The sequence below is a fragment of the Pseudophryne corroboree genome (assembly GCF_028390025.1).
Source record: "Pseudophryne corroboree isolate aPseCor3 chromosome 3 unlocalized genomic scaffold, aPseCor3.hap2 SUPER_3_unloc_15, whole genome shotgun sequence".
In the NCBI taxonomy this organism is placed as follows: Eukaryota; Metazoa; Chordata; class Amphibia; order Anura; family Myobatrachidae; genus Pseudophryne; species Pseudophryne corroboree.
The window spans coordinates 1,064,357-1,089,725 of record NW_026967503.1 but is presented as its reverse complement, the minus strand read 5'-3'; the positions used below and the strand labels follow the sequence as shown (position 1 = coordinate 1,089,725).

Here is a 25,369-nt window from a genome sequence, read left to right as displayed (position 1 = left end):
GTCAACCTTGACTCTGAACTGTCCTTTGTTCCACACATTCAATCTGTCTCTAGATCATGTTACATTCACCTTAAAAACATCCAAAATATGCCATTATCTTACACAAGATACTGCAAAAACTCTAATCCATGCACTCATCATCTCCCGCATTGATTATTGTAATAGTCTCCTTACTGGTCTTCCCATACATAGACTATCACCACTTTAATCCATTTTAAATGCAGCTGCGAGGCTAATCTTCCTTGCCAGACGTTCTTCATCTGCTGATCCGCTCTGTCAGTCCCTCCATTGGTTACCTGTTTTCTACTGTATCAAATATAAAATACTTTTACTTACATACAAGGCTATTAACCAAACTGCACCATCATACATCTCCTCACTCATCTCAAAATATCTCCCTACCAGACCTCTCCGCTCTGCACAAGATCTGCGTCTCTCATCCACGTGTATTACCTGTTCCCACTCAAAATTACAGGACTTTGTAATGATGGAGCTGCCTCATCAGCTCCGTCTGGTCACTAAAGAAATAATTCTCCAAGTATCAAGTCACCTCTTTGAAGCAGGGGCCAACGCGTTGGGAGAACACTTAAATGAAACAACCACACAGGATATGTCTCACAAGTATTCTGATTTATTTTGGTCTGCAAGCCTTTTTATACATACATTTCACATTCAGCCATAGTTGGCCAGCCCACATCTCTTCCCCAAAAGGAGGGGTTACAGTCTAAACATTGGTTCAGCGTAAGCTACGTCCCTTCCATTTTGTAACATTCAATACATAATTTCCCGTAAATGTATAGCATAATAACGTCATACATTCCTAGCTCCACTACGCCCTGGCAACATCCTTTCACATCCGCCTATCTATTGTTCTCAATTTCCTCTGAGAACTACATTTAGATGCATTTCTGTTTCTCATGAGAGAACAGGATGCTAGCTACTTCCCTTTCAAACAATGGTGTGCGTGACTAACTTATAGTTCCAATATTCTATATATCAGTCTGAAATATGTCCAAACCTTGCCTAAACACAGCTTTTCATATATTAAAGCATTTGATTATTATAACCCAATATAATGGCTAATTATCAACTCTATCACCTTGGTTTAGAATATGTCCATGCTTTATTTAAACACATTACTTTCTTCTGTATAAAGCATTTGATTATTATAACCCAATATAGTGGCTAATTATTAACGCTATCATTTTCCCTCCTTTTTTATAATAAACAAATATTACAACCTTATCTGGCATTTTCCTACCAAGTCTATGCAATAACAGTCTACTCTGATGATACAGTGGCTACCCATCTCCTATAGGTAGGAAGCTACACCCTATCTGCAACAGGATTGATGTCTTTTTCTTGGTCTTGGTTGGTAGACCGTTGACTCATATCCATTAGGGCAGACTGTTGTTGGACTTTCTTTGCCAGACTCTTCTGCAATGTCTTATATCAGGAAGATTCAAAGGCTTTCCTTATTCGTTTCTGACAGACTGAAAAACAACAAAGCAGTATCTTAAAACACAAATATAATATAATTGCAATTCCAATAGCTTTTAGAAGGGACATTATTATTCCTACAATCCATCCTTTAATTCCACTAAACCATGAAACTGGATTTAGCCATGATAACCAACCCCATTCACCCTCTATAGTGTCAGGGATGTTATGTTTACTGGCATATGTCAGTTTTGCATCTTCTATCTCTTGTACATGTTTTTCCACTATTTCTTGAGCATTGTCTGTTTCATTGGTAATAAAAGTACAACACAACTTTCCTGTCTGTGTATACAAGGTCATACAATAGCCTCCTGTCTGTGCTGTTAAGTAATCGATCAGAAACCTGTGTTGTAACTGTATCATGGGCCTCTTTTATATACTTGGCAATACGTGTATCAGGATCTGTAATGTCTTTGGTCAAATAAGCACAGCAGTGAACTCAAAGTGCTATTTCTGGAAATCAACAATATCCTCCAATTTGTGGTATTAGAGAATGTAGAACAATGTGGTAGTATAATAGTTCATGTCCAATGTCCTGGAATCATCATAAATATCCACTGTCCTGGAATATCCTATCATAAAGTTCAATCATGTTATCAATAACTTTTAAATGAAGTAAAATGTCAACTCCCAGTTGATTAATCATACGACTTCATTAGCCATAGGAGAACTTATTATCCACCTTTACCAATTCGAGGTTTTATTGATGCTCTGGTGGCAGGAACATGTTCCTGATTACTGAGTCAATTACTCTTTTTAGGAATAGTTCATCCTGCAAGAAAACTTTTCTTAAGTTATTATGTGTTTTTGTATAAAATTGCTAAATTAATCTTCTTAAATAACAAACATCTTCAGAATTAATAGGTAACCAATTGTATATCATATCCTAAGGACATAGTGACAACTAACATTCTCCATTATGTATGATATCTCTTTTAACCTTTAAATCTACTCCTGGTAAAATACATTTACTAAATCATAAACTTTAATGAACATCCTATGTGACCATTACTTTTTATATACCTAGCTCATTATATCTAGCACATCTAGAAACATTAGGTTTGTGTATTGTTAAATCAACCTTTTCTATCTACATAAGTTCATTTTTCCTGTATTATTGACCTATTTTATTTCCATTAACTGAAATACACCCGATATGTGTAGCTGATATTATCACCAGTGGTTCTTTCTTGAGATACTGTTGTATCTTATACACATGTAGCTGTTTCACTATTATCACAACTCTATAAAGTTTTGGTAATCACTTCAAATGTAACTTACATAGAGAACTTTGGTCTGTTACTATACAATGCTGATGTCTTTGTATACATATCTAACAATTATAATAATAATTAGCAATACAATTTATATAGCAGCAGTACCCAAAATCTTTCCAACAATTAATGGTATTGCTGGACTGGATACTACTTGGAATATTATGAATTATTAAATTATCCATGCATTAATCTATACATCTATCTTCAAGTGGAGTATAATACTCACAACCACAATAATGGATGAGTACTTATACCTACACCACACGTCTGCTTGCTCTCTCTTCAAATAAAAAGAAAACAAGGCCTAATGCTGTTATAGATAACATTGCTCCTGTATACTTTCAGAAATGTTAAAAGTTCTGTAGGATATTAGCTTATAAGCACATAGTCTATTATCAATGATCATAATCATCTCCATCTTGATTGATGGGTTCATTCAAATACAACTCTGTGGTAGTAACAGTAGTAACAGTCTCTGTATCTCCATACACTTGTTTTATTTATTTATTTTAGTCTTAGGTTCCTTTAAGCTCTGGTCTCTGACCTTCTCATTTCATTGCAAGCTCATGGATCTAGATGTCCTTCTTCTGCAGCCTTTGCAACAGCTGTATCAGCAGTCAGCGGTACTTGCCAAGGACCATCCTATGCGATCTGTAATGGAACCAAAACATAAGCAACTTCTCACCATAACTCTCAGTGATTTGTCCTGTGCCGGACTGTGTGTTTTAGTGTTGGTTAAATATCTTTCCAAGGTTCTTGCAGCTTTTGATATTCTTGTAACTGTTTAAATAATTTGTGTGACACATTTGAATCATCAAATCATTTTGTAGTTTTGAATCAGTCTCTGGATAATATATCTTTGCTGGATACCAAAAAACAAACAAACAAACAAAAAAAACAACAACAACAAAATAGATTTATATAGAAGAGAGGCTGAGCAGAGGCTTGGGTGTAATTCTACCACTATTGAACCAATGATTGGACCATGCCATGATTCAAATTCTGCCTTTCCTGTCTCTTTTGTAGATTAATAATGCTTAACTCTTTAAACCTTCCCTGTCAAATTATGTCCCTTTTTTTTATTTATTTTTTATTCTCAACATTACACATATTAATTGAAAAATATTTTCCACACTCCTATAAACTCTTTCTATCAGTAAAGAAACTTTACTGTCTTTGAAACAATAGATCACACATCTGGCCTTATTATTCATTTCTCAAATAACCCCTTAACACCTGTTACACATACTATAGTTCCTTTTTAGCATTAAACTATGTTGTATTAAAACAATGTTGTTTTTAATCAACCCAAACATCTGCGGTAAACATGCTATAGCTTTCTTTATCACCATCACGATCCCTCTCATTATCACATAATTTGTTATTTTGGTCCCATGCCAAAACACAATGTATACTTCTCCATTAAACTTCATCCTACCATAGAAAGCTTGTGAATCTATTTCATGCTAGTTACCCTTAGATTTGCATAACTCATGACATTTCCCCTTAATAAAAGTTGGCAGCAACACTTTATTATTACTACTAATTCACTAATTAACACACTAATTTCAGTTAACACACTGTAATTCACCATCCCATTATTCCCTATGGATGCTAGAGAAATTATGCAATGTAATAATTGTAATTGTCTTACTCATCCACATTATATTCCGTATACTCCCCACTTTTGGGGGTGAGGAAGACAAGTATGCAGCTGTATCAAAGTTGTATACTGTCAGAGGTAAGATGTACACATCATACAAAATCTACTGCTTAACCACAGTTCTAAATGTATATATATATTTTTTTCTTCTTGATTTATACATAAGCTGATGGTTTGGCTCTGACTGTGTATCCATAATGTCCTATTCATGATAAAGTGTAATATTTGTATTACCTTCTATACTTTCTTTGGATATGAACTTGAATGCATGCACATATCATTTACCAAAAAAAATTACTGTATTCAGAGATTTATCATCTGGTCATACATGTGTATCTCTTAATAAATGTATACCAAGGCTCAACCCTCTGAGGGTTTTAACTGTCTTTGGCCTACTGCCAAATATGACCTAGGTAGTTAACTATGTCAGCACACCGTCGAATTTTGTCTTGCGACACCTTGTGTCCTGTTCTGCAAGAAAACACAACTGTTTAGTATCTGACACCAACACTTCAAATAATTTATAGCACAAAGGTATATCATCCACATACTGGTTACACCATCTCTAAGGACCAGCGTACCTTCTGGGTTCTCTACAAAACTTAAAGCATTTAAATAACGTTTTTCAGGTGCACTTTGTTCTGCATGCATTGGTATTAGTGAGGGATATAAGGCTCCTGTAACAGCAGGTGTCTTTTGTTCTGCTTGTACTGGCACTACTGAGGGAGCTGACCCCCCTGCTACACCTTCAGTGGGTATACCACTGTTAATGGTATTATGTATTATTGGAGCATAGGGTGGTGGCATTACATCAGACAAATCATCTTCCCTTCTCATTGTTTTTTCATCTTCAATTTCCTGTGAAACAGTTTGCCATATATTTACAGTGTCCAGATAACCCTTTCTCTGTAACCAGTGACCGTCTGTGACTTGAAATCTTTTCCAAGCCTGTGGATCCAATATTCCGTCTTTTGGGAAATTGGCCCTTTTAAGAATGGCATCAATGTGTTTGATGCTTTTCCTCCCTTCTTTCATCACAACAATCTCTATAGGTGAATGCGTTTCCATTCTACTCCCTGTCCCTCCCATTGGGGTAATTAAGCCCTTTGGGTGTGGCCGTATCCACTTGCGGCGACGAGGGATATGTCTAGTTGTGTGAGAAGTTAACTATGTATCACTGGCTTAGGTTTTGTCTGGACACACACTTTTATCTCCTTTTTCCTGTTTCTTCTGAAGATTAATTTAACTTGTCTGACTGTAATATATCACATTTACAATACATGCAATCTAAACACCATATTCAGTCTTCTAACATTACTGAAAACTTGTTGGACACACTGCTGGTATTTTTTTTTAAATGATCAGTGGGTTAATCAGCTAAGCATAAAGGATATGGTTCATTTATATGCACTGATAACATTTGAGCATTTAAATGACATTCCACAATAATCACAATTCTGTAAAAAACACCTTTCTAATGCTGAGATGCTTATCTATATTGCAAAAAATTCACTGGTTAGTTTTGCATAAAGTTTCAACCAAGGTATTCCTTTGTACCCTAACACAGCACTGGTTGCTCTGCGATCGCATGCGCTAATAAAGCATTTGACAAACAAATTTGAAACAAACTTTCAACCACAATATACTTATACAACATATAACACTGAGTTGATCAATTGTAAAGGCCAGGTTTGGTTTTTTGTTTTCTCATAAGTCACCCAGGGGCTACCATTGACAGAGGACAGGACAAGCCTTTGATAGCAAATGCCAAGGGTCGTCTTTGATGATCTTATGGACTAACCACCTTTATACACTTTACACACTTTTTTTTTATTTATTTATTTTTTTTATACTTAAAACAGACAGTTTAACAGACAGATGCGTGACACAGACAAGACAGTAAGCTGTTCATTGAGGCGGCAACCGTTGGTCGGCGATACCCCAAATTCCAGCTAAAACAAACAGTTCCCGTAAAGGCCGAACCAACATTCATACACATATACAACACATAAACATATAAACAACAACAAGCAATACGCCTTATCTGCTTTTAAGCTGCAACAAGCAATACGCCTTATCTGCTTTAAGCTGCAACAAGCAATACACCTTATCTGCTTTAAGCTGCAACAAGCAATACAATATAATTCAGTTAGTCTAGGGGATGTGTGACAAGATAATCGGGTTCTATGATGACGGTCAAAAAGGACATAAATGATTTTTCTCTATAATGTACTTAGAACGACACTCAGAGAATCTGATTTTGAGTAACAATTATTACTCACCCCGGGTATTATCAGAGTCTGTGAGAGCCGGTCAATTCCAAAACAGAAATTATTCATTAGATGTCTCTTCTTGAATCAGTCATTCCGGCAACGATGCCCCCATGTAATGAAGGAGCTGGCCTCATCAGCTCCGTCTGGTCACTAAAGAAATAATCCTTCAAGTATCAAGTCACCTCTTTGAAGCAGGGGCCAACGCGTTGGGAGAACACTTAAATGAAACAACCACACAGGATATGTCTCACAAGTATTCTGAATTTATTTTGGTCTGTTAGCATTTTTATACACACATTTCACATTCAGCCATAGCTGGCCAGCCCACATCTCTTCCCCAAAAGGAGGGGTTACAGTCTAAACATTGGTTCAGCGTAAGCTACGTCCCTTCCATTTTGTAACATTCAATACATAATTTCCCGTAAATGTATAGCTTAATAACGTCATACATTCCTAGCTCCACTACGCCCTGCCAACATCCTTTCACATCCGCCTATCTATTCTCAATTTCCTCTGAGAACTACATTTAGATGCATTTCTGTTTCTCATGAGAGAACAGGACGCTAGCTACTTCCCTTTCAAACAATGGTGTGCGTGACTAACTTATAGTTCCAATATTCTATATATCAGTCTGAAATATGTCCAAACCTTGCCTAAACACAGCTTTTCATATATAAAGCATTTGATTATTATAACCCAATATAATGGCTAATTATCAACTCTATCAGCCAAATGGCTACGTCTGGAACTGATAGTGACAGTCCTGTAGTGCAAACCGTAGATAGACCTGGTGAGGTGGCCAGATCGGAATGTGAAGGTACGCATCCTTGATATCCAGGGATACTAGGAATTCCCCCTCCTCCAGACCTGAGATCACCGCTCTCAGAGACTCCATTTTGAATTGGAAAACCCTTAAGTAGGGGTTCAACAACTTCAGGTTCAATATAGGCCTTACCGAACTGTCCGGTTTTGGTACCACAAACAGGTTTGAGTAATAACCCTTGGTTTTTGGGTGAGGTGGAACTGGAACTATGACATTTGTTCGTACCAATTTTTGAATGGCTTCCTGTAGGATATCACTTTCTGTCAAAGAAGCTGGTAAGCCTGATTTAAAGAATCTGTGAGTTGGGAGTTGCTGAAACTCCAGTCTGTACCCCTGGGTAACAATATCCGTCACCCAGGGGGTCTAGGCATGATGACGCCCAGACGTGACTGAAATCTCTTAGTCTCGCTCCCTCCTGCCTGATCTCCAGGCCGGGAGGTCCACCGTCATGCTGAAGATTTGAAGGAAGCAAAACCTGGTTTCTGTTCCTGGGAACCTGTTGGTGCAGTTTTTTGGATCTTCCCCGATCTCCTCTAAAAAAGGTTGGAGGGGGTTTGGATAAGATTTCCTAGCCGGTGGTGCTGCAGAGGGAAGAAATGTCTGCTTACCCACAGTCACCGTGGATATCCACACATCCAATGCGTCCCCAAATAGTGCCTGACCTGTGAATGGCAGGTTCTCTACACTTTTCTTGGATTCTGCATCTGCAGTCCATTGGCGTAGCCAGAGTCCTCTGCGTGCCGAGACAGCCATGGAAGTAGCAGGCCAATGTCCTTCATGGCCTCCACCATGAAACCTGCAGAATCCTGTATGTGACTTAAAAACAATTCAATGTTACTCCTATCCATAGTATCTCAGTCCTCTAGTAAGGTGCCTGGCCACTTTACTATGGCTTTAGAAATCCATGCACAAGCAATAGTGGGCCTTAAAGCCACACCTGTAGCAGTGTATAGTGATTTGAGCGTAGTCTCAATCTTGCGGTCAGCCGGCTCCTTTAAGGCGGTTGAACCAGGGACAGGTAAAACCACCTTTTTAGACAGCCTAGATACAGAAGCGTCTACTATAGGTGGGTTTTCCCACTTCTTCCTGTCCTCTTCAGGGAAATGGAAAGCAATGAGAATTCTTTTAGGGATCTGGAATTTTCTTCTCTGGGTTTTCCCAGGATTTTTTAAACCAGGCAGTTTTACTCCTTAGAAGCAGGGAAGGTAAGCGAGGTATTCTTATTTACTGTAAAATAAGTTTCCTCTACTTGTTTCCGGAACTTTCTCAGAAATATGCAAAACATCCCTAATGGCTTCAGTCATTAGTTGCACCCCTTTAGCAAGGGATGCATTCCCCCCTTCATATCCCCATCACCGTCCCCTGTATCAGAGTCGGTATCAGTGTCAGCTTGCATTATCTGGGCAGGTGTACGTTTTTTGGGTATGTAGGTGGGGTGAAGTAGTGGGAGCTGAATACTTCATACCCACTACAGATTGTCTCAAAAACTGCGTCTCTTTCTCAGTATGTGACATCCTTGTTGAAATCTGGGATATCATTCCCCTTAAAGAATCCACCCATGGTGGTTTGGATTCAGAAGGCTGAGACAGCACATTGCAGTCCTGAGTACATGGAATAGACTCCTCAGGAGAAGATACACACTCTGCAGCACAGGACGCTCCCTGTCAGTGTCCTATTTCCTATGATCTGCAGGGAGAAAATGGCGCTGGTGAGTGTTGGATCCGCTCTGAGAGGAAGCCCCGCCCATTGTAATGGCGCGCGGCTTCCCGCACTAATTGTTTATACTGGCCTGAGGATTTTAGTGCTAACAGGGGGATTAGCCCCTGTTAGCTGTGTGACCAGTGTAGGGTTTATCCGTGCTAGCTCAGGACGCTCCTCAAAGCTCCTACACTGTGTGTTGCTGAGCCTTCCTAGAGCGCAGCCTCTCAGAGCTACGCTCCCACCCTTGTGCCGCCATTTCCTCCGGTGACCCGCTAACCGGGATGCTGGCGCTGTACTCACCACTCTTCTGGCTCTGTTAGGGGGTGGCGGCCGTGCTGCGGGAGTGAGCAGTCGCCTCATGGGCTTGTGATCAGCACCCTCAGGAGCTCAGTGTCCTGTCAGTTGAGTAGAGAACCAGTAACTCTTCAGGAAGTTGGTTCCTTCCCCCCTCCCCCTAAGTCCCACGAAGCAGGGAGTCTGTTGCCAGCAGCCTTCCTGTAACCTAACTATCTCTAGAAAATAAAAAGCTAAGAAAACTATTAGGAGCTCCCCTAGCTGTGACCGGCTCCGGGCACATTTTCTAAACTAAGTCTGGTAGGAGGGGCATAGAGGGAGGGGCCAGCTCACACTATTAAACTCTTAAAGTGCCAGTGGCTCCCAAAGGACCCAGCAGATGATGATTACAGGGTATCATATGGTGTATTGCATGTACTGCATGTAAAGTACCTTGTTCCACACCTACTCTGCTGTAGCAATATACCTTATATAAGGGTGAGTAACACATGTACAGGCTTACCAGCGTATGAGCACACACATAAAGGAATGCTACCTTACCAATGCTTCCAGGAGTAATGTTAGGAGACATTTCTCTGATCCATCAGCTCATATAACTGATATTATTATTCATCTAGAATCTCCAATTCATACGATATGTTCCCCATCCATTGTTTTACATTGGTGCTAACATAGGACTTGGCGAGTGACTACATCTCCATATATACTTCATGGTTAGTTACCAGTACAAGAGAGAGATAAATCTAAGTCTTATTATAATATTACATTTGTTATTGTGAGTGTTCTCAGGAGGGTGGACACAATGATCGTCTGAGACACAATATTATAAAGCCTTCATTAAAAGTTATGTTTTATTATACACACACATTTACAATTAAGTGTCCGAGAGAGTCGTCTTCTCCTATTGTTTACAAGATTAATATTGTTACAGAAAATGTCACATTTCCATAATGTATTTTATTTCCAGCAGATGGACACACAAGCAGGAATATATCAGAAGGACATCTAATGTTATCCCCGGATTGTGACATAAAAGATAATGACAGTAGACAGTATTCTCCGGGAGATAACCCCATTACCCCTATTATACATCCAGCTCTATCAGCTGATCCCTCTGATCCTGGGAAATGTTCTCCTGATCACTCTGATATTGGTGCATCTGTTACAGCTCCGACAGTAGATACAGTGTTTCCCTGTTCTATAGATGCCAAATGTTTTACAAAGAACACGAAGCCTAATAACCCACACACAGGTAAGGCAGGTGAGAGGCCACTGATATGTTCTGAGTGTGGGAAATGTTTTACATACAAATCACAACTTGTTATACATCAGAGAACTCACACAGGTGAGATGGCATTTCCATGTTCTGAGTGTGGGAAATGTTTTACACAAAAATCAGCTCTTGTTATACATCACAGAAGTCACACAGGTGAGAAGCTGTTTTCTTGCTCTGTGTGTGGGAAATGTTGTGTAAGTAAATCACATCTTGTTATACATCACAGAAGTCACACAGGTGAGAAGCCATTTCCATGTTCTGAGTGTGGGAAATGTTTTGTAAGTAAATCACAACTTGTTACACATCTGCGCAGTCACACAGGTGAGAAGCCTTTTCCATGTTCTGAGTGTGGGAAATGTTTTGCACACAAATCACATCTTGTTAGACATCAGAGAAGTCACACAGGTGAGAAGCTGTTTTCTTGCTCTGTGGGGTACATTTACTAAGGTGGGAGATTTTTAGAACTGGTGATGTTGCCCATGGCAACCTATCAGATTCTACTTACCATTTATCTAGCTGCTTCTAGCAGATAATAGCTATAATCTGATTCGTTGCTATGGGCAACATCACTCGTTCTAAAAATCTCCCACCTTAGTAAATTTACCCGTGTGTGGGAAATGTTGTGTAAGTAAATCACATCTTGTTATACATCACAGAAGTCACACAGGTGAGAAGCCATTTCCATGTTCTGAGTGTGGGAAATGTTTTGTAAGTAAATCACAACTTGTTACACATCTGCGCAGTCACACAGGTGAGAAGCCATTTTCTTGCTCTGAGTGTAGGAAATGTTTTACATACAAATCACATCTTGTTACACATCAGAGAAGTCACACAGGTGAGAAGGCATTTCCATGTTCTGAGTGTGGGAAATGTTTTACACACAAATCAGTTCTTGTTAGACATCAGAGAAGTCACACAGGTGAGAAGCCATTTCCATGTTCTGAGTGTGGGAAATGTTTTACACACAAATCAGTTCTTGTTAGACATCAGAGAAGTCACACAGGTGAGAAGCCATTTCCATGCTCTGAGAAATAAATCATCAGAATCAGCTTTATTGGCCAGGTATACTCGCGTACACTAGGAATTGTGTGTGGTACAATGCATCGCCAAGCAGCAACATGAAAGGGGAATACATGGCATAAGAAGGGGGAAAACATAGCATACATTACACATATGCGTTCATACTGCACATTGCCACTGTACAATAGACTCAACATATTATACATGTAAGACTAAAGACGAAGGCTGCATGGCAGAGCAGCACCGAGGCAGCCATCCGCAGCGCCAACTAGAACTCAAACAATGCACATAATACAGAAGATTTAAGTATTACACATCAAACGATAAACTACACAGACAAAAATAAAAGATACAGAAAGAATAATGCAGGATTGGTGTAGGCATTTTGGGTAATAACTTCCATGGGTTGTGTATTCCACCCTCACAGGGTACCAGGTGCGGCAGCCATCTTTGGCGTACTGTGTAGGATTACCCTGGGTGAAGTCCATCCTCGAGGGGTAGGCCTGTAAGGTACTACTGATGTTCTCTGCCAGAGGGTTAGTGGGCATAGTCCTGGTGATTTAATTTCCGAGGTTTAATGAGTCCACATAATGGTCTGGATTTCTTTCTTGATGTTGTTCAATGTTTGTTCAACTGTTTTTTTTAACTGTTAATTTTCAAACGCTTTGAGTATTGGAACGCACAGCTGTGCATGGCTGAAGCTATAGATATATACACACAATAGACATCACTCAGATTGCACACAATAGACATCATTCAGGTGAGGAACCATTTTAATCTTCTGGAGTATACTCATCAATGCCATGCATTGTTCTTCAAGGTTCTTATCCTATCTCAATGCTTTTTGCAATACACATGTTACCACTGGGTGAAATAATCAGATGTCATACCCTCATCTACCACTGCTATACAGATGACCTGTCTTTGCTCTAGGTACTGAGAACCCAGTACCAATCCTAAATGGTTGTCTAGCTGAGCTCCAGGTGTGGGTGATGCCAGTTTGCTGTGATTCAGTCCTGGTGAAACAGGTCTTCAAGCTCACCAACAAAGAGCAGGGCTACAGCTTAGCTTTACCTACCAACCAGACTTACGCTTGGGGGTTCAGAGTTACAAAATGCTGATCATGTGCGGAATCTTGGTGTCCTGGATGGTGGAGTGACACTTAGACATCAGGTATCTGCCACAATCAGATCCTCATCTGAGGAACATAGCCAGACTCCAGCACTTTATTCCCTCAGAAGATCTACCTACAGTCATACATGTACTTGTATCATCACACATAGACTACTGCAATGTCCTCTACCTGGGTCTCCCAGCAATAGAATTGCACCGGTTGTAGCTTGTACAGAATGCAGCAGCCAGGCTGTTACCTAACCAGCCCGTTCCTGCCACATAACACCCATTCTCTGCTCCCTTCACCGGCTGCCTGTAATATGGTGACTCTATTACATAATCTTACTGGCTATCCCAGCCCTACATGACCAGGGTCCATGGAACCAGAAGCAGCTTCTGCCTCCTTACTGCCACCTGCAGGTGAAGGACTGTTACCAGCAGTACCAAGAATCCTCAAGCAATGCTGAGAGGTCAGGGGGAAGACAGGGTGGTGGCACTAGTGCTGTAGTGGGGCCTGCCGAAGGCACTGTCTGTGAGAATCTTGTCCTCAAACAGCGCTAAGGTGTCAGAGGGGAGACAGGGTGGTGGCAGTAGTGGGGGGAGGCGGGGCGGGTGGCAGTTGGGGAAGATGTGGCAGTAGCGGGAAGAGATGGGGCAGTGGCAATAGTGGGGGAGACAGGGTGGATGGCTGCAGTGCAGTACCAGGGGCTGCTGGAGGCAGTAAAGAGGTGTATGGTCCTGCACAGAACCAGTTGATAATTAGACTTAGTGATGATTATGCTTCCTTATTTCTAATTAATCCCTTGTATGTGTTACTGTTATTTGCTGTGTCAGCCTTTATGTGTGTTCTGTGTAATAATCCTGAAAGTAGTGCTGCTACCGATCTCATATCATTTGTAGTAACTTGGAAAAGATGAGATATGAGGTGCACTCTGGAAGCTTATAGGGGGTTAATCAGAGATGATCGCAGATGTGACATCACGCAGCCCCTGGAAAATGGTCTCGGCCCGCCCGCGTTCACCCCTCAGGGATGCGACCGCAAAGTGTGTGTCTGCGCGGCCGCTGCGCATGTGCATATTGCCACCACCAGCAAACTGCTGCAGGCCGCTATTGCGGCTGGGTCTGAATGACCCCCATAGGGTTTTGGCTCCTGATATGTAGCTGTTTTACTTACCTGCAATACTATAATGTAACTTGAATTGTTTCTGTGCTTTAAGGATATTTTATCCATGTTGTGCAGAGTAAAGTATTTTTGAAGTTTAAAATATAGAGAAAAATCTGTGTATTAAAGATATGAAATAAAGTTTTTTTTAAAAACAAAAGATTTCTGTTGAGTCTTTTTTTTTTTTGTGTGTAAACTGTTTTTATTAGTCAAAGCAATATTCAAGAACATTACAGAAACATTTTCAAAAACAAAAGGAGGGCATACAAAATATCGCGTAGCATATATCCATCAGTACACCACACATAGAGCGCCCTTAGCCGATGAATATCTGTCTGTATTTCTGTCATCATTAAAGTTTATAAGTGAAGAGCATAATATCAAAAAAGCATCAATGAATGGGAAAGAGGTAAAAGAAAAAAGGAGAAGAGAGAAGAGGAAAAGAGGATGAGCAAGGGAAGGTTAGGGTGGGCAGGGTCAGGTGTGACGGTCTGCATGGTGCGGGCAGACTATTTGGGGAGCGTATGGGTGATCTCCACCAATCCTGAGTCTGGGCCATAGTACAGAAACAGCGTTGTTGGAATATGGGTATGGGTATAAATAATGATACAGATATGAATATGGGCCCGTTCACCAACATGAGGGGGGTTATGTCGCAATATAAGTCGTACCAAGGAAACCAAATAGCTATGAAGTTAACTGTTTTCCCGGATGAGAAGGAAATCAGGTCTTCCATGTCCAAGAAGTGATCAATCTTTGTGAACCACATTTTAATTGAGGGTGGAGAGGTAGATCTCCAAAGAATTGGGATCACCGCTTTAGCAGCGTTGCAAATGTGTCTTAACAGGGAATGTTTGTAGGAGTGTGATCCTGCGGGGGTGTGATTAAGGAGCCAGAAATCTGGGTCTCTCAGGATTTCGTCACCTACTATCTGTTCGGTGCATTTAAATACTTCTGTCCAGAATGGAGTTATAAGAGGGCAATCCCACCAAATATGTATAAAACTCCCCGGGGCATTTTTGCATCTCCAACACATATTCGAAAGAGAGGGAAACATTCTATTGAGAACACGAGGGGTCCTATACCACCTATATATAAGTTTATATAGGGTCTCTAATGTCGAAATGCATAAAGAACTCGCCTGAGCGTTCCTAAACACGGATTCCCAGTTAATTTGAGTAGGTAGCCCCGACAATTCCCTTTCCCAGGAAGCCAAGAAGGTAGGAGGTTGTGGGAAGAAATTTTCCATAATCAACGTGTAAATTTGTGAAATAGTATGTGTGGGTGAACTGGGGGAGATACATAGTCTCTCAAATCCAGTGAGGTCTCTAGTTACATCAGAGAAGTTCTTGGGAGATGATATGAAATGGTGGACCTGCAGGAACCTCCAAAACTCAGCACTGTGTAGGTTCCAAGAGGATTGAACATCTGAAAAAGAGCGCACCCTACCCGAGCTCACCAGCTGACCGACTCTAAAGATCCCAGCTTCCGCCCATGGGGTGAAAGCAGTCCCTTGAAGGCCCGGGGCAAATTCGGAGTTATAAAGAAAAGAGGTTAAGGGGGACCATTTGGAGGATATATAACTCTGGGAACTCAGTTTGGCCCATAATCTGAGCGTGGGAGAAACCGTGGGGTGTGACACCTTCGGGAGGGTAGGGAGCCAAGGTGCAATTTCTATATAATATGGGAGACAGCCCTCCTCTAGGAGGACCCATTGTTTGCGATCCTTGGCACGTGTCCATTCCAGTATCCTGTTCAGGTGTACTGCGTGGTAATAGTTAGGGATATGTGGGAGTTGTTGCCCCCCTTGATGTTTTCTCCTGAACAAAGTATCATGTTTAAATCTAGGTGTATTTCTACCCCATACAAATGTACGGATAAGCCTCTGGACATCTCGAAGCCATAGCAGGGGGATGAGTATCGGAAGGGTCTGGAGAAAGAATAAAATCCTGGGGAGGGCATTCATTTTTACTACGTTGATCCTTCCGAACCAGGACAGTCTCAGCTTTTTCCACAACAGGAAGTCTAAACGAAGCCTAGACAATAAGGGTTTAAAATTTAGGGAGAACACTTTGGATAAGTCATTGGTCAGTAACACTCCCAAATATTTTCATTTATAATCATGCCAGGTGAAGGGGAAGGCTTGTTTCAGGCTTTCTACTATAGCAGGAGGTGTAGTTAAGTTCATAGCAATAGATTTGGAATAATTTATTTTGAAGTTAGAGAGGACTCCAAACTTCTCAAACTCCACCATTAAATTTGGCAGAGAGGTGACCGGATTCGTGATTATTGCGAGTAGATCATCGGCATATAATGCCAATTTGTATTCGGTCCCCCTTACTAACAAGCCCGAAATATTTGGGTTAGCCCTAATGCTTCGGGCTAGTGCTTCCATGCAGAGGACAAAGAGCAATGGGGATAGCGGGCATCCCTGTCGCGTACCGTTGAAAATTGGAAAGGAGTCAGAAAGGGTGCCATTAATCCTAATTTTGGCGGATGGGGAGGTATAGAGGGATAGGATTCTGTGGAGACAGATGCCACCAAGTCCCAGATGTCTCAATATTCCGGCCATAAAATCCCAGTCCACTCTGTCAAAAGCTTTTTCTGCATCTGTTGACAGTAGGATAGATGGGGATGAGAGCTGACCTGCATAGTGGATTATGCTGAGCACTTTGGTGGTATTGTCCCTGGCTTCTCGCCCTAAAACAAACCCCGCTTGATCTCCATGTATCAGGCCAGGCAACAGTAGTTTAAGGCGGTTTGCGATCAATTTAGCGAAAAGCTTTATATCAATATTTAATAGGGAGATTGGGCGGTAGCTGGAGCACAGACTGGGGTCTTTACCCTCTTTGGGTAGAACTGCAATATGGGCTTCGAGAGATTGTGGGGAGAAGGGCGATTGATCAGATATAGTGTTGAAGGCTCTTGTGAGTATGGGGATTAATTTGTCTTTAAAAGCTTTGTAATAGGCAATAGTATATCCGTCGGGGCCGAGACTCTTGCCATTAGGAGAGGATTCAATAACTCTCTGAACCTCCTCAGTGGAAAAAGGGGCGTCTAGATCTTCCACTTCTGTTGCGGTCAGTGTAGGGAAATGTAAGGTCCTTAAATAGTCAGCTATGGCTTTTTGATGGGACGGCCTGTCAATTCTGCCGGTTGGGCCGGAGAGGTTATACAGAGTAGAGTAATATGTCTTGAAGGCCCTGGCTATGTGAGATGTCTGGTGGTGGGGTTGGCCATGATTGTCTTTAATTGTATGAATGAAAGTAAGAGCACGTTGTTCTCTAAGTGCTTTAGCCAGTAATTTTCCAGGCTTGTTGCCCCATTGATAGTATCTGCTACGGCACTTCCGATAGGAAAACTTGACTCTATCTGAGAGTAACTTATTCAGAGCCGCCCTAGCAGTTTCGAGATCGGCGTAGTGTTGTGGGGTTTGGGATTTTTTATGTAGAAGCTCTAGAGATTGTATTTTAGACAGTAAATCCTCTCTGAGTTTCTCCCTCTGCTTTTTGCGAAAGGATCCTATTTGAACACAAACCCCCCTGATGACACATTTGTGTGCTTCCCATACTGAGACTTTGGAGATGTCATCTAAGTCATTGGTACAAATATAAGAGTCCAGAGCGTTATCAATTCGGGACTTACAGCCTGCATCTTGTAAGAAAGTGTTGTTGAAACGCCAGGACCATTGGCGATGTGCATTGGGAGGTAAGCGTATGGTAAGGTTGACTGGGGCATGATCGGACCATACAATCTGTCCTATAGAGGCATCAGACAGAAGGTGTAAGTGTCGGTGACTCAAAAATAAGTAATCAATCCTGGAATATGTCTGGTGTGGGTGTGAGAAATGGGTGTAATCTATATCAGTAGGGTGTGTCAATCTCCAAGTGTCGATCAGCTGGTGGTCGAGCAGAGTACGTCTCACTCCCCTATGCTCCCTTTCTGGCTTGCAGGAGATCTTTTTAGAATTGTCCTGGCGAGGATCCAGGGTCCAATTCAGATCACCTCCCATCACCACCACCCCCTCCAATAGAGATTCCGCGTCTTCTAGAACTGAGGATAAAAAGGAGGGTTGTTTAGCGTTAGGGGCATATATGTTTAAGAAAGAGAAACGTTGGCCATGTATGTCGCATTTCACCAGCAATCCCCTACCTTCAGCTATTCTGTGGGAGGCTACATTGAGGATAGGCAGATGGCGGGCAAGTAGGATGGCTACACCCAGTGTCTTACCAGCCGAATTATTGGACAGGAAAACATGCGGGTAATAGTGACATTTTAGGGACGGCACGTGTCCCATCTTGAAGTGTGTTTCCTGAATAAAAGCAACGTCTATTTTCTCGTCTCTAAGCCATTTAAGAAGTTTAGACCTTTTTTCAGGGACATTCAGCCCTTTGACATTAAGGGTAGTTACGTGTAAATCACTCACCCCCATTATCAGTCAGGTCCAATCGTTTCACGATAGTCTTTTCTTCGGCAGACCCTGGGAAAGGTGAGGGAAAGATAACAGGGGGGGGGGGGGGGGAGATAGGAAAAAAGGAAGAGCAAAGAAATAGAAAGAAAAAGCTGCGGCGGGGGAATCCCCGCCAAAAAGTACTTTAACATTAAACATAAGTGGTATTACTACCAAAACTGCTGCAAGAAGGACAGGAGCGGAATCCTGCCGGCTCCCAGTCCAAAGAAACAAGGGATGCAGCATATTGGGGTCCTGCGGGGGCTTCAGGACAACGACTACTCCCAAAATAGAAACTCGTTAAATATACGGTATTACCGAGGTGTGCACTAGGCATATGTGAAACATGAAAAATAAAGCATACATATATATGAGTATATATATTGGCATAAGAGCGTACAGACAAACCTCAAGTTATCAAGTCGGGTTTCAAATAGGCTTTAGTGTCTGTACACTGTTATCCATCTGCCTAAACAAAAACAACAAGAGATAAAAGGGAAAAAAGAGAATAAAAACAAAAACCGATCACATTGGTGAACAACACATTGCACTATAAAGAAAGAGAAAAACTCAATGTATAACATATTCAGCAAGCAAATTTACATCCACTCGGGATAAGGCATCTCATTCAAGGAGGCTTCGAAAGTCGTGGGCCAGGAGTGGATCCCCGCAACCGCGGGGTGCGAACTTGCTGCCACGCGTCATCTGGAGGGAGTACAACAGGCAATTCCGGAAGGTGGTGAAAGGCGTCCCAGTCAGGAGTCGGGACCGGGGGGATACCCAGAATCGTGAAGAAAGCCTGTAAGTCCGAAGGTCTAGAAAGACTCGCAATTTTGCCGCCATGAGAGACCTGGAGGGAAAATGGAAAGCCCCATCTGTATTTCAGCTCGAGCTTCCTGAGGGAGTCTGTAAGAGGTTTCAAGGCGCGACGTTGTTGTAAGGTTGACCAGGCAAGGTCAGGGAATATCTGAATCTTGTCGCCTTGAAATTCAATGCTGTCTAATTGACGGGCCGACCTCATTATATCCTCTTTTTGGGCGTAATAGTGGAGCCTACAAATCACGTCCCGTGGTCTGTCGGAGGGCAAGCCTCGAGGACGAAGGGCTCTGTGTGCTCTATCGAATATAATGTCTTTGTTCGGGTCCAGGTCAATAAGTTCCCCAAATATCTTAGATAATGCGTCTACCAGGTCTGTTTGCTGGACGCTCTCCGGCATGCCCCTGACTCTAATATTATTTCGCCAGCCGCGATTATCCATGTCCTCAATGCGTGACTTTAAGAAGGAGATATCGTCCCGTTGGTGAAATAGCACTTCCCGAAATTTAGTCAAAGAGTCCACAGTAGACGATTCATGGCGTTCCAGGACATCAACTCGAGTCGCAATTTGAGACATATCTTGTCGGAGCGCTGTCACTTCCTGAGTGATGGTGGATAGTAGATGAGTCTCCAATGCTGAGAAGTCTTGTTTCGTAGGAAGTGATCGTACATGAGACAATATTTCACTTATCTCCGCAGATAGGGAGAGGGCCTGTGAGGACTCTGGAGTCCCAGGGGAGGCCATGTCGTCCACCGGGTCGTGTACACTCGAGAAGGTCGGGACGTTAGAAGGAGCAGAGGGGGTCGAGGTTGGAGAAGTTAGGAACTTACGGAGATCTGATGAACGTCGGTTCGCGGGGGGTGGGATCTCGTCCGGCTTAGTCTTGGCCTTCTTTTTTTTCTTTATCCCTTTCACCATGAGATCGGTCTATAGATAAAGTTGTGTAGAATTACACTTTCACATTTCCTCAGTATTATGTAGCATGAGGGCCGTCGTCGTGCAAGAACCCCCCTCGTGGTCTTAGGGTAGCATCAGGCAGGCATGCTCGAGGCTAAGGGCCCATTCTTTCACTTGTAGTGGTGGTGCTTCTGATATAGCCCGATCGGGGTGTATTTACAGTACCCCAGGCCACTGGGTAAGGAGACAGCCAGCAAATATATAGAATTATTAAATGGATGGATGGGTGGGGGCAGTACTGTGATTGTTTTTATAATATTTTGTATTGTGTAATGAGAGCAAGCCTATATGGCCCAGCTTTGTGGGTCCCCCCTCTTTCTTTTATGCACAGTGCTGCAGCTGCAGTGAAGGCACGTTACAGTACCTTTCACTGAACTAAAGATGGCCGCCGGGCGTCTTCCTCTGTCGTCCCGTCTGACGAGCCGCCGGGTCCTCGCCGCGGTGGGAGCCGAGAGCAGGTAGGAAACCACTAGCCGCGGCAAGCGGCCGGCGGCAGGAGAGTTTTTGAAGCTCCGTTAGGTGCTCACGGCCCGAGCAGCGGGTCCCGGAGCCGTCCACGGCCTATTGCTCAAATTGAGGCCCTGGCTTCATCCAACCCTGCAGGCCGCAATCCGCGGGAGCAGTTAAAACTGCTCCCCGATTCCGCGGTACCTCAGGGGTCTCAGCCGGGAGGCACCAGGAGGGCAGCAGTTGAAGTTGAAGTGGGGCGGCCTAGGAGGCGCAGACACAAGAAGAAAAGACAATTTAGGCTTTGGGTCTAAGGAGCTCACTTCAATCACGTCTGCCTCCTTCAGACCCCAGACCACGCCCCCCTGTTGAGTCTTTTTATGTGTCTGTGTATTATCTTATTTCCAGATAATTGTTGCTATGGTGACAGAAACAATTTCCTGTTAATGTGTCACTTGTAGTGTTACTTTTGTGTCCAGTGGGTAGGCTCGGAAATGTTATCCTTTTCCTCACAACCCCAGTTGCTGGAGAAAATGAAGAAGGAGCTGTTGACGGGTCACGTTTAACTTGAGTTGACAATTTTCTCACCAGCAGGTCATTCCACCTCTGCAGACTTGTGTCCGGAAAGAGAGATACAATGTAGGCTTTAAACCTAGGATTGAGCATGGTGGCCAAAATGTAGTGCTCTGATTTCAACAGATTGACCACCCTTGAATCCTGGCAAAGCGAATGAAGGGCTCCATCCACAAGTATTTCCAGGGAAGACGTTAAGTCTGAGGGACTATGCACAGGCCCAAGTGATAATTCTTTTATGATCCTTCTATGTATGAACCAAGCGATAGAGGGAATAATCCAAAACTTTTAATACCAAAGATTAGCTAATCTGGTTGGAGGTGCGCCATTAAGCAACTTGCAATGACTGGTTAGGGGGTTTAGAAAAAAATGCTAGTGGGCTTATATCTAAAGAAGCCTTAATGTGTGGCGCACTCTTTTTTCTTTATGTTTCATGAATAAATTAAAACATAACTTTATTTTTATTTATGAAAGATTTTTCAATAGACATGACATAAGGCAATTGATTGTCAGCCTGGAAAGACAAAAAATTAATGAAAGATATAAAATAATTTATATACCAGCACTACCTATGTATGGATATATGGGTAGAGCAATAACTGATATAAGCAACTGAAATATAAAAGGGATTTAAACACAGGTTTTATTTATCAAATTTATGAGATCCTTTCACAACTGGAGCACTTAGGTTGTATGCAGTAGTAACGCTCTGCAGAGAGCACTTAGGTTGTATGCAGTAGTAACCCTCTGCAGGGAGCACTTAGGTTGTATGCAGTAGTAATGCTCTGCAGGGAGCACTTTGGTTGTATGCAGTAGTAACACTCTGCAGGGAGCAGCTTTAATAGAGTTTTTTTCTGAGATCACAATCCCGTTGTGAAAGGATCTCATAAATCTGATAAATAAAACCTGTGTTTAAATCCCTTTTATATTTCACTTGCTTATATCAATTATTGCTCTACCCATATACCCATACATAGGTAGTGCTGGTATATAAATTATTTTATATCTTTCATTAATTCTTTGTCTTTCCCGGCTGACAATCAATTGCCTTATGTCATGCCTATTGAAAAATCTATCTTAAATAAAAATAATAAAAGTTAGGTTTTCATTTATTCATGAAACAAAAATAGTGCGCCACACATTAAGGCTTCTTTAAATATAAACCCTCCATCCATAAGTCCCACATACTTAATGGAATCGCTCCATCTTAGCTCCTCCTTCAATTTATCCAGCTGATTCGCAAAAGCCTGATGAGGGGAATGACCTGACTCAAGCTGGCAGAGTCTGAACTGACTTCACGTGTGGCAAGTTTGAATGGTTTGAGAAACTTGCAAAACACAGAAATCATTCTCCATTGCGCTTGAGTCAGGTGTATTCCCCCTCCTTTGCCTGTATCATAGGTGGATGTGTTGGTTTGAATGGCCTTTTGCTGCTCCTCCATCCTCTGAAGCATATAGAGTGTTGAATTCCCCCTCTTGCTTCAGCTGATGGCAGGGCATGTTCAGGAGTGTTTTCTGGTGCTCCAGTCTTCAGCACGTGGTGGCTGAATGTTGAAAGTGGCCCGCAATTTTTCGGGCCACCGACAGCATCTCCTACACGCCCCTGTCGTTTTAAAAAAAATTCTGCACCACCAAATTAATTGTATGTGCAAAACATGGGACGTGCTGGAATTTGTCCAGATGTAATGCACGCACAATATTGGCGGCGTTGTCAGATATCACAAATCCCCAGGAGAGTCTAAGTGGGGTAAGCCATTGTGCGATGATGTCCCTCTGTTTCCGTAAGAGGTTGTCGGTAGTGTGCCTCTTATGGAAACCGGTGATGCATAGCATAGCCTGCCTAGGAACGAGTTGGCGTTTGTGAGATGATGCTGCTGGTGCCGCCGCTGTTGTTGCTGCGGGAGGCAATACATCTACTCAGTGGGCTGTCACAGTCATGTAGTTCTTAGTCTGCCCTAGTACACATGTCCGTGGTTAAGTGGACATTAGGTACAACTTCATTTTTCAGGACACTGAGGACACTTTTCTTAATGTCCCTGTACAGTCCAGGAATCGCTTGCCTAGTGAAGTGGAATCTAGACGGAATTTGGTATCGGGGACACAGAATGTCCATCAGCTGTCTAAATCCCACTGCACTAATGGAAGATACCGGACGCACGTCTACCACCAGCATAGTTGTTATGGCCTCAGTTATCCGCTTTACAACAGGGTGACTGCTGTCATATTTCATCTTCCTCACAAAGGACTGTGGACAGTCAATTGCTTAGTTGAAGTAGTACAAGTGGTCTTCTGACTTCCCCTCTGGGATGACGATCGACTCCCAAAAGCAACAACAGCTGCGGCGGCAGCAGCAGTAGGTGTACCACTCAAGGATCCCCCAGAGGAATCCCAGATCGGAGAGGACTTGTCAGTCATGCCAGTGACATGGCCTGCAGGACTACTGATGTTCCTGACTGAGGAGGAAATTGACATTGAGGAAGTTGGTGGTGTGGCTTGCAGGAGCTTGGGTACAACAGGAAGAAGGGATTTAGGTGTCAGTGGACTGCTTACGCTATTACCCAAAGTTTCTGAACTTGACAATGACTTCGGATGAATGCGCTGCAGGTGACGTATAAGGGAGGATGTTCCTAGGTGGTGAACATCCTTACCCCGACTTATTACAGATTGACAAAGGCAACACATGGCTTGACACCTGTTGTCCACATTTGTGGAGAAATAATTCCACACCGAAGAGGTGGCTTTCTTGTATTTTTCCCAGGCATGTCAATGTGCTTTCTCATCCCATGGACAACAACTGTCTCCACTGGTGCCTTATTCAAACCAACCACATCTCCATCAGAATCCTCATGGTCAACTTCCTCCTCAGCGCCAGCTACACCAATATCCTGCTCATCCTGGTGTACATCTACAGTGACATCCTCAATCTCAATATCAGCAACTGGATTGGTGGTGCTCCTCCCAGCACTTGCAGGGGGCGTGCAAATGGTGGTAGTATCCTCTTTCCATACAGTCTTGGGAAGGTCAGGCCTAGACATCGCAACCGCGGACACACTTGGACTCTCCTTGGGTATTTGCGATATCTCTGAACGCACAGATGTGTTTTCCTGTGCTTTAACAAGCTTAATTTTATTCGAGAGGCTGGAGGGCTTCCATCCTCATGAGAAACTGAGCCACCAGTCATGAACATAGGCCAAGGCCTTAGCCTTACCTTGCCACTTTGTGTCGTGAATGGCATATTGCATATTTTGCCAATTTTACGTTTCTCGTCAGATATTTTTTTTTATTCTTCTGATTATTAATTTTTGCTTCTTGGATTTTACACGCCATCTATAACATTGGGCCTCTGCCTTAGCAGATTAAGTTGATAGAATGAAATCGGCAATGTCATGACTGGTGGCAGCAGCAGGAGCTTCAGCACTAGGAACTGCAAGTGGTTCCTGATCTTGCACAATTTTTTCCTCCAAATTGTTCTCCATTTCACAGGACAGCACCCTTTATTATTACAGCACACAGAACAGTGCCCCTTTATTTTCACAGCACCCTTGTATACTTACAGCATAGAAAGGCAGTGCAATGTTATTTGACCAGCAACACCCCTATATTTTACAGCATACAGAAGTGTGCTTTTAATTTTACCAACTGTACCCCTGAATTTTTATGACATACAGGACCAGTGTAATGTTATTTGAACATCAACACCCCTACATTTTACATTATACAGGAGCAGTGTGCTTTTAATTTTTAACTACACCCCTGAATTTTTACAACATACAGGACCGGTGTATTGTTATTTGAACAGCAACACCCCTATATTTTACAGCATACAGCAGTGTGCTTTTAATTTTTAACAACTGCACCCCTGAAGTTTACCAACATACATAGCCAGCAGCACCCCTATATTTTACAGCATACAGCAGTGGGATTTTAATTTTTAACAACTGTACCGCTTAATTTTATAGCATACAGGGCCAGTGTAATGTTATTTGAACAGCAGCACCCCTATATTTTCCAGCATACAGGAGGA

General features: G+C 42.4%; 4 protein-coding genes across 6 annotated transcripts in view; 3 read left to right on the top strand and 1 right to left on the bottom strand.

The window, feature by feature from the left end:
- Positions 1 to 11,354, top strand: part of LOC134983447 (oocyte zinc finger protein XlCOF6-like) — a 100,757-nt gene extending 89,403 nt beyond the window's left edge. Inside the window, exon 2 of the mRNA XM_063949125.1 lies at positions 10,793 to 11,354. Coding sequence (XP_063805195.1) covers positions 10,793 to 11,253 — 461 coding nt within the window. The 3' untranslated portion in view covers positions 11,254 to 11,354. The remainder of the gene's footprint in view (positions 1 to 10,792) is intronic.
- The window catches only part of LOC134983450 (gastrula zinc finger protein XlCGF26.1-like), a 452,758-nt gene that overhangs the window by 114,734 nt on the left and 312,655 nt on the right, over positions 1 to 25,369 (top strand). The window lies entirely within an intron of this gene.
- The window catches only part of LOC134983446 (zinc finger protein 260-like), a 147,120-nt gene that overhangs the window by 39,678 nt on the left and 82,073 nt on the right, over positions 1 to 25,369 (bottom strand). The window lies entirely within an intron of this gene.
- LOC134983435 (gastrula zinc finger protein XlCGF67.1-like) lies at positions 11,278 to 13,296 on the top strand. The gene is made up of 2 exons (XM_063949113.1): positions 11,278 to 11,282; positions 11,395 to 13,296. Exons 1-2 carry the CDS (start codon positions 11,278 to 11,280, stop codon positions 11,840 to 11,842), a joined length of 453 nt encoding a protein of 150 aa, XP_063805183.1. The 3' UTR covers positions 11,843 to 13,296.